Genomic DNA, 13,757 nt, shown 5'->3' with positions numbered 1-13,757 from the left:
TTGTGTTTGCAATACACACTGCATAGAGATTTTTGGTCACTGATTCCTCACCAGTAAAACTCAAGTTCTGGAATCACTCGAGTAAGTGGCAGGGAGCAGTGTGAAAGCATTTGAAGGGAGGGAGGAGCCCGGGCTGCAGACTGACTGCGGCAGATGCCTGAGGCCGGAGAGCTGATAACAGACAGGGAGCTGATAACAGACAGGGAGCTGATAACAGACAGGAGCCGCTGCACTCCGGGGACAATCCAGGCATCTCCTGACCCGGGGACAATCCAGGCACCTCCTGGCCCGAGCTCCACATTGTCCTGCGGAACCCCAGGGCACTGCTCAGAAACAGAAGCAGCAGATCTGCCCATTTATGGGCAAATCTGCACATTTAGTGAATCTCCCATTTTAGAGGGACACCAGAATTCCATCAACACTGCGCACATAAACATCTCTGCTGTTTTCACGGGATAGTGAAAGAGGTTTTGGAGGTTATCCTACAATATTTGGGGTGTGTGGGGTGTCAGAGCCATCCTGCAGCAGAGGTCTTTGCAGTGCCACGCACACCATCAAATGCTGCTGGGATTTTTAACACTGCAGCCAGCTTAACAGCCATGGCATTGGGCTCAGTGCTGAACTGCCCCTGTGACCAAAGGAAATGACACCTGCAAGGTGGACACAGTGCAAAAAATTATTTTATTCCAGGTTATTCCATAGGTTGTTTTAAAAATAACAGCACAAGGAGGTTTGCGTGTTCCTGCCATGTCACAGGTTATGCTTTAGAGGATATTTTACTGAGACTCCTTCTCAGCACGCCTCAGCTGTGCCACGTTGGTTATGTTGATGTGGCCCCATGGTGACTTTATGTGCACTTTTACCTTCCCCTTCTCACGGGACACCAACCTGCTGCTCCAGGCACTGCGTCCTGAAGGCCCCCCTTGCACCATGTAAGTTGTGGCTCTTTATTCTACAGGGCTTCCTGAATTTCAATCTCTTTAGAGAAATAGAGGGATGATTGTGTGGCTGCAGTTCTCAGTTAGCAAAGGAAGTTCTTTTTGCCCGATTCTAAATGTGGATATCTGCAACAATCATGAGCTAACTCATCACTCTCCTATTATTATATAGACTAAATAAGTAATTATTGGAAAACTCATCACTGAATTATAACAAATCAAAATGGACTAAGCATCTGGAATCAGTATGATTGCTTCTCCTCAACCAGACTCATTTTGCTCTAGAAGATTGTATATAGCTAATTTAGCAGAGACACACTCTCAAGAGAAAGAATGACAATCAGCAAGCAACCGGAACACTCCTCTACCCACAGCTCCAACCACTCCAAGAAAAACAATGCAGCAACATGGGTTGCAAAATGGGATTTGTTGTTTTATTTGGTCTTGAAATGATTTGGCTCTTCGTCCAACCCTTCTAAGAACTGTGTTAGGAAAGACAGATTGCTGAACCAATAGGTTACCTTGAGCAGGGAAGGCACTGGAGCGCCTCTGAGCACAGCTATTCCCAAATGGCTCTTGAGCCTTGGCATTTTTGGGGCAGACACTGGGCCTGACATAAAATTGCATTTTCCTTGTGTGCAAGAAATGCAAAGCCTTTCTACTTCCACCTTGTTTTCTGTCTGTTTTCTCTAGGAAGTACTGAGCCAGGAGTAGATGTCATGATCCTCACTTCTCTAACCGCAAGACTATCCTTTGCCTTAACATCAAAGAGAAACTTGCAAAATAAGAATTACAATGTTAATGAAGATACATAAACAAATGTATCAAATTAATTCTTGAGTCAAGTCCACACACTAAATGCTGTTGAAAAACTCTTACTATCTGCTGGGGGAGAATTTCCTCCATTTTAATGAAACATAGCTAAAAATATCCTGTATTATAAGAACACTGGAGCTGAATGTGAGGCTCTACACTCAGGGTGATTAATTGATGTGTCACCAGCAGTAACACTTCTTGAGTAAAGCATTTTCACTCACTGTTGCACCCTGGTTCCACTTCAGCCAAGGGAGAGTCCAGGGGATGATTTCAAGTTCTTTTTGATAAAGAGTTCTGATTTGCTCAGGGCAATTTATCAGCTGTATCAGTCACAAAAACCTTTTCATGACATTAAGTCAACAGGTGCCACCAAGATTAAGCTTGGAGTTTCCTGGGCTCATGGACAGTTCTAGAAGTACAACCAACAAAACACAAGAAGAAGTTCGGAAAGTTTTATTACAAGAGGTTTGTCAGTCTGAAATTCCTGAGTCCTATTACAAAGACTCAGAGAAAAGCCAGGTTTTATTCAGAAAAGCAAAGATTTGATGAAAAAAATGATGATATATGATTTTATTTCTGCAGCCTTTGTGAGTGACATTGATCTGTTGGTTTTTTTCATGCAGTGAAAAAAAAAAAAGATGATTTATAAGCTCTGAGCACTTTCTTAGCTCCACACGCTATTTTTCTTCCCTGTATCACCTGAAAACAGCAGTAATTGATTGAAACTAAAAGTGGGACTACTTGTGAACAGGATTGTAATGTATCCAAGGCAACCAAAGGCCATGAAAATTATGATGAACTAGGACTGTGACAGTAGAGATTTAAAAAGTAAGTAAGGGGAAGAAATACTATTACTGAGGAAAATGTTATTACGAGTTCAAAGCCCATTGGCCACACTGATGTTTTACTGAGAGACTCATCCCCTTTTCACAACTCGGGATGGGTTTAGTTCTGTAGAAAACACAGCGTGTTATAAACCACACCACACAGACACGCAAACACAAATAAACCCAAGTCCATCTTAAATGAGCTGCACTTAACAGGGAGGAAAAGACACACGTTGTTACTCATAGTCTAATTAAAGAAACTTAACAGTGCTATAATATTAGATTTACAGCTTGAGGAAAGGTCAATCCTAAGTGTCTCCACGATCTGCGTGTCATACATTTCATTCCTGAGCCCGGGGGCTCAGTGGGGGTTTCTTGTACCTGATGAGCAGGAAGGGAAAGATTTAAACAAAGGGATGACAACTAATTATGGGTAACGCTGGGGCGTTGTACTTGCTGCACTATCTACACAGGAGTGCTGTTTGGGGCAATAACTGGCCACTAATTCGTTTACAAAGTTCCTAGGCAAAAGGATTGATGTAAAACATCCTCAGAACGCTGAACTAAGCGGTAACATTACTTCTGAGCTTCGCCTACGCACAAAGGCTGAGAACAAATTCTGTTCAGCAACTCGAAAAACTTTTTTCCCCCTCCAGTGTCCGGGCTGGAAGGCCCGCGCGGTTGTTGCGCGGAGCCCTCAGCGCTGAGGGAGCCCCGCAGCCCTCACGGCCCCGCGTCCTCCATTTCCTGCGCCGCGGCGGCGCCCGCGCCCTGCCAAGATGGCGGCGGCGCCTGAGGGCCGGCTGAGGGCGGGCTGCGGCCCCATCCCGGCCCCCAGGGCCGTTCCAGCCCTGACCCGCACCGCGGGCTGTGCCGAGCGCGGCATCGGCGCCTGGCGGTGTCCGGGCAGGGCGGCGCGGGGAGCGGGACGGATGTTGAGGGAGTCTCAGGCTGCCGGGGGACGGGGCGGCAGCGAGTCCCGGGCAGGTCTCGCTGGGGCGTGCGGGGTTTCCCCGCGGAGACTTTGAGCTGCCCGGGTCGGCCTGGGAATCTGTGCGGGACAGAGGAGCGCGGCTCCTCGGTATAACATGGAGTGACTGGAGCGGACTAGGCCAGGCCGGGATGGACAGCGACAGGCAGGGACTGAGGCAGGCAAGGGCTCCAACGCTCCGCCAGCCGGCCGGGTGTGTGCGGTAGCGCGCCGCCGCTGCCAGGGCTGCGCTGTGCCCCGGCTGCGCTGTGCGCGGCGCGGGCAGAAGCGGGCGGTGAGTCACGGCGAAACAGCGCGAACGCAGCGCCGCCATGGCCACCCCGCCCGCCCCCGGCCAGCGCGCGGGAGGCGCGCCCCGCCCACCCTCCGGCCGCCGCGGTTGGGTGTCCCCGTCCGCCGCTCCCATTGGCCGCGCCGCAGCGCCGCTCTGCGCCCATTGGCCGAGGCGGGCTCCGGTGAGCCGTGCGCACAGCGGCGGGGCGGGGTGAGCCGTGGGGCCGTGTGCACACCGCGTGTGGCGCAGGCAGCGGGACCGGCGGGGCCGAGCGAGCGAGCGGAGCTGAGTAGTGCGGGGGCCGCGGCTGCGGGGAACCGGACCGCAGGTACCGCCAGGAGGCCGCGAGGGAACCGCAGGGGCGCAGCCGGGGGTCCTGCGTGGCCCCGAGGCGGCAGCGAGGGCACTGCACGGGACGGTGATGGCGCTGGCGCACTCCGGCCTAGCGCGCGGGAAAGTACGGCCGGGCGGGTGCCGGCGCCATTCCCGGGCCCTGTGGCGCGCTGGGGAGGCCGTGAAGGCCGCTAGAGCCGTGAGGGCCGCTAGAACCGTGAGGGCCGCGGGCCTGGAGAGGGCGGCGGGCGGCGGCGGGTGAGTCAGGTCTGGGTTCAGGGAGCGCCCAGAGAGCCTGCGCCGCTCGGGGGAGGGAGGCCGGGGCGCTGGGCGAGGGGGGAGCCGCTCCGCTCGGCCCGGGCGCGGCCCGGAGGGGCCTCGCTCTCGGTCTCCGGGCCGGGGGTGGTGGGCGGCGGGGCCGGGGCAGCGCTGCACGTGGCCGCCTGGGCGTGGGGAGCGGGAGCCCGGCCCGCCCGTGAGCCAGCGAGTTTGGGGTAAAGAACGTCCTGTGAGTTTGGGGACTGCGGAGAACGGACTGAAATTTAATCCTTTCTTCATTAAAATGTTTAGGATTTTTTTTTTAAATTTAATTTTGAGTCCCGTCGGCGGGGCCGCGGCCCGCACACCACGTGGTTCCCCACGTGTGAGGCGCTGCCGGACACGAGGGGGTCGAGGTGTCGCAACTGTTTGCCCTGACCACAGGCACGGATGGTGGCCTGCTCTAAATCCAACTGTGACCTATAAATGGATAGGAAAAACAGCCTGTGCCATCTGCAGATCCCGGGCTGTGGGGCGGCCTTTTATTTGAGTTCCTGTCGGGCGTAGTTCTCAAGTAACCGCTGTTAGTCATTTAGGAGCCAGCATTGTCACAACGGTTTATTAAAGCTAATAGTGAGTTCTGATTTCCTGTGTGCACTCAGTGTGATCCCATTGCCTAGTCCGTGTTTCCTTCTTCAGTGCAGACGTGCCTAGAGAAGCAATCCTGCATCCGCCCTCAAAGTGAAGAGGTTAAATAAGTTCATTAGGGATGTGCAACAGTCCTGAGAGTTACAGGTTTAACCTGCCATTTAAACTGACTTTGTTCATGTCTGGGCTGAATATTATGTTTAAAGCCTCACATGTTGCTCGTGGTGTTTAAGCTTAAAATCTTGTACACATAGACATAAAAATTAAAGGGGAAGATGGTAAAATGTGCATATGTTTTCAATAGGGTTTATACCTTTCCATATTAAGTAGTATGGATAGGCAGAAAGTGCTACTGAGTCACTCCTTGATGAACTTTTGTTCTCTTTCTTGTTTGTGTCAACAGAGATATCCAAGAGTTACTTCCCTAAGTGGAGTCATGATGTCCTTTTGTCCTGGTTTCTGTCCCCTCCTGAGTCTTAGTTAATGTTCAGCAATCCGGGGTCAGCCTGGCTGTGAAATGTATTGAGGGGCCCTAATGAAGCATAGGGATTGGCTTCTCATTTCGGCAGGTCTCCTCGAATTTTAAAACCAGTTTATTTCCGAACTGAGGTGTTGTTACGTGCTGGTCAGAATACTTAATTTTATATCTCGTGCTAATGAGAACAGAAGAGGGAGACAGGAGCATCACAAACTCTGCAGTAGCTTTTAGGTTACAGTGGGGAAATCACCTGCTAAATACTGAGTGCCTTTGGTGACACTCTTGTGTCCTGTTCAAGAATTCTTACGTGTGGCTTGGGAAATATAAACTCCTCACAGATGGTATTTCTTGTAAAATGACTAATGCCTTGCCTTCTCTTTTGAAACGACATGCTAGATGATGATTAGCAGGCTTTTCTGCCTGCTCAGTGCTTCAGAGGACGGCAGAGCTGTGCTTCCTGTCACGCTGGGTTTCATCATGCCCAGCTCTGCCTTGTCCAATTCAGGTGTGGTGCTGTGGGAAGGTGCTGCTGATTTCCCAACGCGTGCCTCTGATAGAGCTGTGCCTGTGCTGGCTCCAGCAGGGGCTTTTATCTGCTCTGTCCTTTGGCTGAAGGAGTGAAGTCCTGCTGGTGCCGGCTGCAAGTGCTGTTTGTAGGTCAAAAGAAGCACTGAAGTAGAGTGAAGAGAGTTGCTCCTGTTCTCTTGGATCCTAAGGAGCTGCTGGTATCCAGAAGAATCCTGAGTAATCTCAGAGGTGAAGTGCAGCTTCCTTTTTACTATGAGGAGCCCAAGTTAATTGTATTTTAGTTTGTTAGAACAACTTTTTCTTTGGAGGGTATCTATGCTAAAAGCCATATAAAATGAGCAGTGTTACAGAGGAGCTTTGTGGCAGTTTTTTACATCATTAGGTCTAGAAGGTCTACTAAAACAGAGTTGAATATTGCTGTATCTTGTGCATGAAGGTTGGTGATTAACAGCACCTCTCCTTTTCTAAAAGTCTTGAATATATTTTAATTGCAAAGCGATTTACCTGAAAGACACAGTCGTCCTCTTCAGAGTATGGGACATGAAATGTCTTGTGTTAGAGTTGTCTCCTGCAACTAGGAGAATCACCAGGCAACTCCTACTTCAAAGTTAGGTGCTCAGGTTTCACTCAGAAACTTCAGATGTGACCTAGGGAAGTGCTGGGGTGGCACAGGGATCTTTGTCATCAGTCCCTGCTGTTTAGGGACTGATGTTAGGCCATCACATAGAACAAGGTCTAAAATTCATTCTTAATGCTGTTGCAGCTTCCAGCTGCAGTTACAGAGTTCTTTGGGAGGAGTTCAGGTCAATGACTGCCTCCTCCCTTTTCTAGAAAGGTAAGGTTTGAGGTGAGAAAGCACAACTAGACTTGAGTTTCTGGACAAGTTTTGGGGGCTGATCCTGGAGGCAGTGTCTTGCTGTATTTTGCAGAATTTGACCTGTCTCAGAAATGCTAGATGAGGCCGGAGTTGATTTGTTTTCCATTACTACTTTTCCTGCCCTGGTGAGGTAAAAATCTGGTTCTGGTATGTAAGAAGGGAGGGGACGATGACACATGGACAGACAGGACAGGCTGCTTTGTGTAACACATCTGAGCTGCGGAAAACAGTGATAGCTGTGACTGAAAACTTTCCAAGAAGACTTAAGTAGCTTTCTTGCAGAGGGCTTACTTAAGGTGGCCTTGAGAGATAAAAGAGACTGCTGGGAGCTTGCCTGTGATGACAAAATGGAGGGGTATTGACTAACAGAGAAGTGTTTGAACTTGGGTGGTTTTTACTGAGCTCATTTTTTTGTGTTGGAAGTAACTGAAAACTGAAATGGTGTCCAGAGTGCTTGGAGGCTCTCCATTTAAGGACTTGTCTTCTGAACCAGCCTTTTCTGGATGTTGCTTCTTGAAGGTGGCTGTTGGCTCTCTCTGAAAACTGAATCCTTAGAATTCAGAGGAATTCTGTCCTGTGTTGGGCTTGTTGGGATGCAGGCAAGTAAAACCAGTGTCAGCTGCAGCCACCTCTGTCCCTGGTGAACCCATTTGCAATTCCAGATCCTTTACAGGAAGGATGCAGAAGTTTAACGTGGAAGTACTGGTGAAGAGAAACTTCAGGCAAACTGTTTGGATGTGTTTAAGGTATCTGAGGATGAAGCAGCTTTGTAACCACATTTGTATGGCAGCTGTAACCTTCCTCTGCTCTTGAGCTCAGGGGGAAAAGGGGCCTCTGAAGATAGAGGTTTTTAAATGAATCTCAGTCTTGAAGGATTCCTGCACACAGACTGGTGTTGGACTTCAGATTTCTGCTTCAGTTTGTGTAATGTCTACCGATTTTCTGTATAGCAGATGAAGAGAAACTTGAGGTTTTCCTTTTGAAGGGGTAATAAAAAAGGAAAAAAACTCTGAATCAGATGTAAAACTTCTCTTTTGACATTCCTTTGGGGCAATGAAGAGTGAGTTTTTTTCCCTCGTGCAGCTCCTGACCCGAACTGGCAGAAGGACAGACTAGCTGTAGGTTGCATTAATCTGGGTATAAAAGCTCCCCCACTGTGTGTCTGGAGCAGGTCTGCCTCACCTGTCAGACATTTGTCTTTCACCCTGACTGCTTCTGTCGCTGCTTCCTGTGGGGCACTGCCAGCAGGACTGGGTCCTGTCACCTCCTGCTGGAGTCCTGTGGGGCACTGCCAGCAGGACTGGGTCCTGTCACCTCCTGCTGGAGTGCTGTGGGGCACTGCCAGCAGGACTCAGTCCTGTCACCTCCTGCTGGAGTGCTGTGGGGCACTGCCAGCAGGACTCAGTCCTGTCACCTCCTGCTGGAGTGCTGTGGGGCACTGCCAGCAGGACTGGGTCCTGTCACCTCCTGCTGGAGTGCTGTGGGGCACTGCCAGCAGGACTCAGTCCTGTCACCTCCTGCTGGAGTGCTGTGGGGCACTGCCAGCAGGACTGGGTCCTGTCACCTCCTGCTGGAGTGCTGTGGGGCACTGCCAGCAGGACTCAGTCCTGTCACCTCCTGCTGGAGTCCTGTGGGGCACTGCCAGCAGGACTGGGTCCTGTCACCTCCTGCTGGAGTGCTGTGGGGCACTGCCAGCAGGACTGGGTCCTGTCACCTCCTGCTGGAGCCTCCGGCTCGTGGCTGGGAGTGAAGTCTCTTCAGATGTTCTGCAGTTCTCTTACAGCTGGTGCCTACTGCTTTCCTCTTTCAATTAGATTTTTATGTTGCCATTTGATAATGCTTTAATATGAGGACTGTTTAAATGAGATGAAATGAAGAATATATATATATATTTAAAATTCAGAGACCCCATCTTGGCTCTCTTGCAAATGCAAAGCAGCATGCAGTCTGGTGGCTGAGCCCAGCTCCTGCAGTTGGCTGTGGCTGTGTTTTTCCTGTTCTGCAGTGTCAACACGGTTGCTATGAAAACAGGCACAAACAATGGCACAGTGAGTGCCAGCTGCTGCCAGCAGAGCAGCCCCGGCTGTCCTCAGAACACGCTGGAAATCTTCAGTGCTGAAATGAGGCAGAGAACACTGAGTTATGTGTGAAATCAAGTGGGTCTCTTTAAGGGCTCCAACAACCAGTTGTTTTAACTTTGTTTAGGTGTGTCTAAGGTCTTCTTGCAGCTTTTCACTCCACAACTTCATTTTGTGGGCAAAAACCATCATCTGGTCCAGTTGGAAGTTAGATATGGGATTGAGAAATGACATGCTAGAGTGTGTAACTCTTGTATTTTAAATTCTCAGCCATTTACTGTGGTTGGAATAACATCTTTTGTGTAGAAGGCCATCAGAGAGAACTGTTCAAGGGAGGAGTGGATAAAAAAACCACAGTAAATTTGTGAAACGTTGAGGTACTTTGGAAATAGCTAAATAACAATTCATGTTTAGATGCACACTCTAAGAGCTAAATGTCAGGATGCTAATTCTGGTTCCTTCTGGAGGTCATGTGTTGTTCTGCTGCTCCTGGAGTGGCTTTCTTCAAGGCTCAACTTTTGGGATGTTCCTGTAGTCCGGGATGCTGGAAGTCTGGGAAGAGGGGAATCCATCTGTAACATGAATAAACTGCAGGGTTACAGGGGGAGTACTTTCAAGGGGAGGATCAGGTAAACTGCCAAACATGCCAGATAATGACTCCTTCTGCTGAGTAAAGAACAGTTAATTGGGCTGTCATCAAAACAAAGCTTGACACGCATATTTCTAGATCAGTGCACTTAAAGGTGTGTTGAAGCACACTTTCAAAAAGACTCAGTTTAAATGTGTAACTTCCTTGTTCTTTTCCTTCTGGCTCTGGAAGTGCTGTGTGAGTGTCCTGCAGCTCAGGGGAGGTGAGCACTGTGAGGAACCTGCCCCATCCACCATGGGCTGTGCAGGCTGGCTCTGCTCGTGCAGTGCTGACCTCCATTCCTGTGGGCAAAGCAGGGATCTTGCTGTCAGAACTGCCTGTCTGATGCTTCCAGAGCGTTCTGAGGATGCTTTTCCCAGTTGGCAAGTGGCTGCTGTCTTAACCAGCTCCAAACACTTTCTTTCATGTGTACCTGGGTTGGAATATGCATCCTGAGCTATAAGTTAATTACAAGTTGTAGTTTGGCTTTTCAGCATTAAACTGCTATTTTTAGGTCATAAAAGACCTAAAATCTTCAAATGTTAAGCTGAAGGGCTTTTGGATGCTTTAGATTTAATACTGCCTGTTCTTACACTTAGCTTCCAGTCAATAGAGGTAGTAACTGCCAGGCAGGTCCTTCAAGAGAAAATGTAACAGCTACCAGGAGGATACTACTTGTAGGGATTAAGTAACTGGCTTTTGAGTTTAACTCTCAGCAATAAGGAAGAAGGTGCTTTACTAAAAGGGATAATGACATTAAGGCTGCTACTACAATAGTTAAAGGGATTTCCTTCTCTTTTTCCCTTTCCGTGAACATTTTGTAAGTTCCTGAGGTAAAGGGTGGCTACAAAAGAAGTACAGGAAAAGTTACATAGCACACTGTGTTCAAAGCTGTCTTACTCAAAGCAAAGGGGAGGCAAACCTTTATCCTCCGCAGTGGTTTGAGTACTCATGATCAGATACTGTGCAAGAAAGTCCTGACTGAGCTGGAAGTCCTGTATGGTTTGCATTGCCTTCGCTGAGGGGCTGGGAAACCTCTAAATCTCCCATTTTAATGTAGCCTTTGGTTGGGGGAGCAGAAGTGCTCAGAAATGTCTTTGTTGTTCAGACAGGTGATCTGCAGCCATGAGCAGCAACGAGTGCTTCAAGTGTGGCCGCACTGGCCACTGGGCCCGGGAGTGCCCCACTGGGATAGGCCGTGGCCGTGGCATGAGGAGCCGTGGCAGAGGTGAGTGCTGCTGTGCTTCTCTGGGTGTTTGGGGCAGGGCTCCAGCTGCTGCTGTGTGTAGTGAGGAAAACAGGGAGACCTGAGTGAACAGGCTGAGACTCAATTCAGTAATAAGAACCAGGGAAGTTTACCTCTAGCTAAGAGTTTAGTCAGGGGTTCTGAGAGGGGAGATAGCTTGTCAGTTCATTTTGTGATTGATTCTTAAAAGTATTCTGAACTTCAAACTTATGCCTGTTTTTTTCTCTTCTACCCGTTTCAAGCAGGCTTCCAGTTCATGTCTTCGTCTCTGCCGGATATCTGTTACCGCTGTGGTGAGTCTGGCCACCTTGCCAAGGACTGTGACCTTCAGGAGGATGGTAAGTATCACTAAATATTCCACCTGCTCAGTGCCACGGGCACAGCTCTGTGGCTGAACACAAGGGTGTGGGATTCCCTGGGAGCAATCTGTGCATGTGCCCTGCCCGCAGCACGCTGCCCCTCACGCTACCAAGGTTTTATAGTCTTGTTTGGTGTGTTTTTCTTATTGTGGAAGCCTGCTATAACTGCGGTAGAGGTGGCCACATTGCGAAGGACTGCAAGGAGCCCAAGAGGGAGAGGGAGCAGTGCTGCTACAACTGTGGCAAGCCCGGCCACCTGGCCCGCGACTGCGACCACGCAGACGAGCAGAAGTGCTATTCTTGTGGAGAGTTCGGGCACATTCAAAAAGACTGCACCAAAGTGAAATGCTATAGGTAAGGAGGCAGCTGCACCTGATGTGCTGCATGTGTTCTGTGTCTGGTTTTGGTTAGGAAATACACTTTGTTGGAACAGTTACCCACTGTTGTTCAAAACTAAGGGTTAAACACTTAGTAGGTGGAGTACAGGTTCCATGGTGTGTCTCTAGATGGCCACCCAATGCCACCACACCCAGGTGTTCAGTCATTTGAGCTGTAGGCTTGTGCCTGTAGGCAGCAGGAGGTACAGGGCTGTGAAACAGAGCTGGGTACTATCACAATCTTGGACTCCTAAACCCCGGCAAGGGGAATAAACTGTTTTTCAGGGGATACCACAGGGTACCCCATGTCTTCTGCCAGAGCTGACACACCCAGCTGTACTCCCAGCTGACTGGCACAGCCAGCCCCTGCAGGAACACACTGAGGATGCTCTGGTTATGGGAACAGTGACTAGAAGTGGGTGTTAAATTGGTTTGAAATGCCATCTTCAGAGTGCTGTCTGGTTTTTGAATGCAGGCATATACCAGAAACAGCACTCTGAGAGCAGTATTCTTCACCCCCACCAACATTCCCTTCTGTGGAGGAAGCAGAGGGAACATGGTGTATTTGAGTTTGAACTAATTATTCTCAAAACAAGGCTAAACTGTAAGCATAAGCATTGGGAAGAGGCAAAACCCAGGACACAGCTGGGAAGAAGCCTGCAAACACACAAAGCTGATGTACTGTGGTTGTGGCACATGCAGTGATTAGTGTGAGTTGATCATTTGGGAACAGTTCATGGCTCTGCTGAAGACAAACTTGCTTCATGTCAGACCCTTCTGGAACAGAAGCCTTGAATGCAGAACTGCAGCTGAAGCAGACAATGTCCAGGGCAGAGTAGGATTGCTCCTGTGTGTTGTGGCTGTTCTGACTCCTGCTTTGCCTTTGCAGGTGTGGTGAAACTGGCCATGTAGCCATCAACTGCAGCAAGACCAGCGAAGTCAACTGCTACCGCTGCGGCGAGTCAGGGCACCTTGCACGGGAATGCACAATTGAAGCTACAGCCTAATTATTTTCCTTTGTCGCCCCTCCTTTTTCTGATTGATGGTTGTATTATTTTTCTCTGAATCCTCTTCACTGGCCAAAGGTTGGCAGATAGAGGCTACTCCCAGGCCAGTGAGCTTTACTTGCCGTGTAAAAGGAGGAAAGGGGTGGAAAAATCAACTTTCTGCATTTAACTACAAAAATGTTTATGTTTAGTTTGGTAGAGGTGTTATGTATAATGCTTTGTTAAAGAACCCCCTTTCCGTGCCACTGGTGAATAGGGATTGATGAGTGGGAAGAGTTGAGTCAGACCAGCAAAAAACCCTCTCTGGGTTACAGGGAAGTGATCCTATGCAGGAGGAAAGAAATTCTGGAAGTGTCTGAACTTCCTCATAACTTTTATTTTATTACAATGGCCTTGGATTGTCTGACCTCAGTAGCTGTTAACACCAAGTGATATCTGCATCAGGCCCTACCTAGAGCATATAGCTGAGTGGGAGTAAACAAACAAGATGCACATGCCTGTTAATGGCCGTGAGAGAGAGAGAGAAATCTGAAATCTAAAAGTAACAGTAATTCAGTCAGTGAATGTTAATGTTGGAGCTACAGAACGCAATGGGAAGCTTTTGAATAAATATCTCAAAGTCAATCTGAAACCCAGACATCAGTGCTCATAGCATAAACAATTTGGAGCTATTCAGGAGTTGCAAATAAATGCATTTTCACAGAAATCAAGATGTTATTTTTGTATACTATATCACTTAGACAACTGAGTTTCATTTGCTTGTAATCGGTTTTTAAAGTAAGATGGTAAGAGCAATTGAAGTCCTAGAACATAGAAAATGTAATTTTAAACTATCAATAAAGCTGGAGGAGGAAGGGGAGTTTGGCTAAAGTTCCTTTTGTTTATTTTTGGTTTTCCTGTACACAGTGCAAAACAACATATTAAAAGGGGTATGTGGAGGTTCAGCTTGGCCTGTTCTTTTGTGCTGTCTCATGTTTAGGTCCTGTCTGCACACGTTCATGGGAGTGGGGTCTGCGTGGGCCTGACTGCGTCTGTGCTGGTGTAGTTCAGGCATTTAATGGAAAAACCATGAAAGGAGGAGGGTGCTGGAGGTG

General features: G+C 48.9%; 1 protein-coding gene across 4 annotated transcripts; it reads left to right on the top strand.

The window, feature by feature from the left end:
- The first annotated feature begins 4,019 nt into the window (after nucleotides 1-4,019).
- Nucleotides 4,020-13,607, top strand: CNBP (CCHC-type zinc finger nucleic acid binding protein). Of its 4 annotated transcripts, none has more exons than XM_063411415.1 (5): nucleotides 4,020-4,174; nucleotides 10,783-10,902; nucleotides 11,163-11,258; nucleotides 11,432-11,633; nucleotides 12,546-13,607. In XM_063411415.1, exons 2-5 carry the CDS (start codon nucleotides 10,800-10,802, stop codon nucleotides 12,661-12,663), a joined length of 519 nt encoding a protein of 172 aa, XP_063267485.1. In that variant the 5' UTR covers nucleotides 4,020-4,174; nucleotides 10,783-10,799; the 3' UTR covers nucleotides 12,664-13,607. The 4 variants fall into 4 exon arrangements, with proteins under 4 accessions (XP_063267485.1, XP_063267486.1, XP_063267487.1 ...); XM_063411416.1 differs by having other exon boundaries at nucleotides 4,021-4,174; nucleotides 11,166-11,258; XM_063411417.1 differs by having other exon boundaries at nucleotides 4,021-4,174; nucleotides 11,435-11,633.
- Nucleotides 13,608-13,757: the final 150 nt, after the last annotated feature.

Source organism: Prinia subflava, chromosome 14 (genome assembly GCF_021018805.1).
Source record: "Prinia subflava isolate CZ2003 ecotype Zambia chromosome 14, Cam_Psub_1.2, whole genome shotgun sequence".
Taxonomy (NCBI): Eukaryota; Metazoa; Chordata; class Aves; order Passeriformes; family Cisticolidae; genus Prinia; species Prinia subflava.
Note: the sequence above shows the minus strand (reverse complement) of the source record. Positions and strands in the feature narration are given on the sequence as shown.

Bases quoted from the DNA above. Each gene is read 5' to 3' on its own strand.
- CNBP (XM_063411415.1), top strand. From the start codon at position 10,800: ATGAGCAGCAACGAGTGCTTCAAGTGTGGCCGCACTGGCCACTGGGCC. The intron at 11,259-11,431 runs GTAAGTATCACT...TTCTTATTGTGG, and splicing joins CTGTGACCTTCAGGAGGATG to AAGCCTGCTATAACTGCGGT. The intron at 11,634-12,545 runs GTAAGGAGGCAG...TTGCCTTTGCAG, and splicing joins ACCAAAGTGAAATGCTATAG to GTGTGGTGAAACTGGCCATG.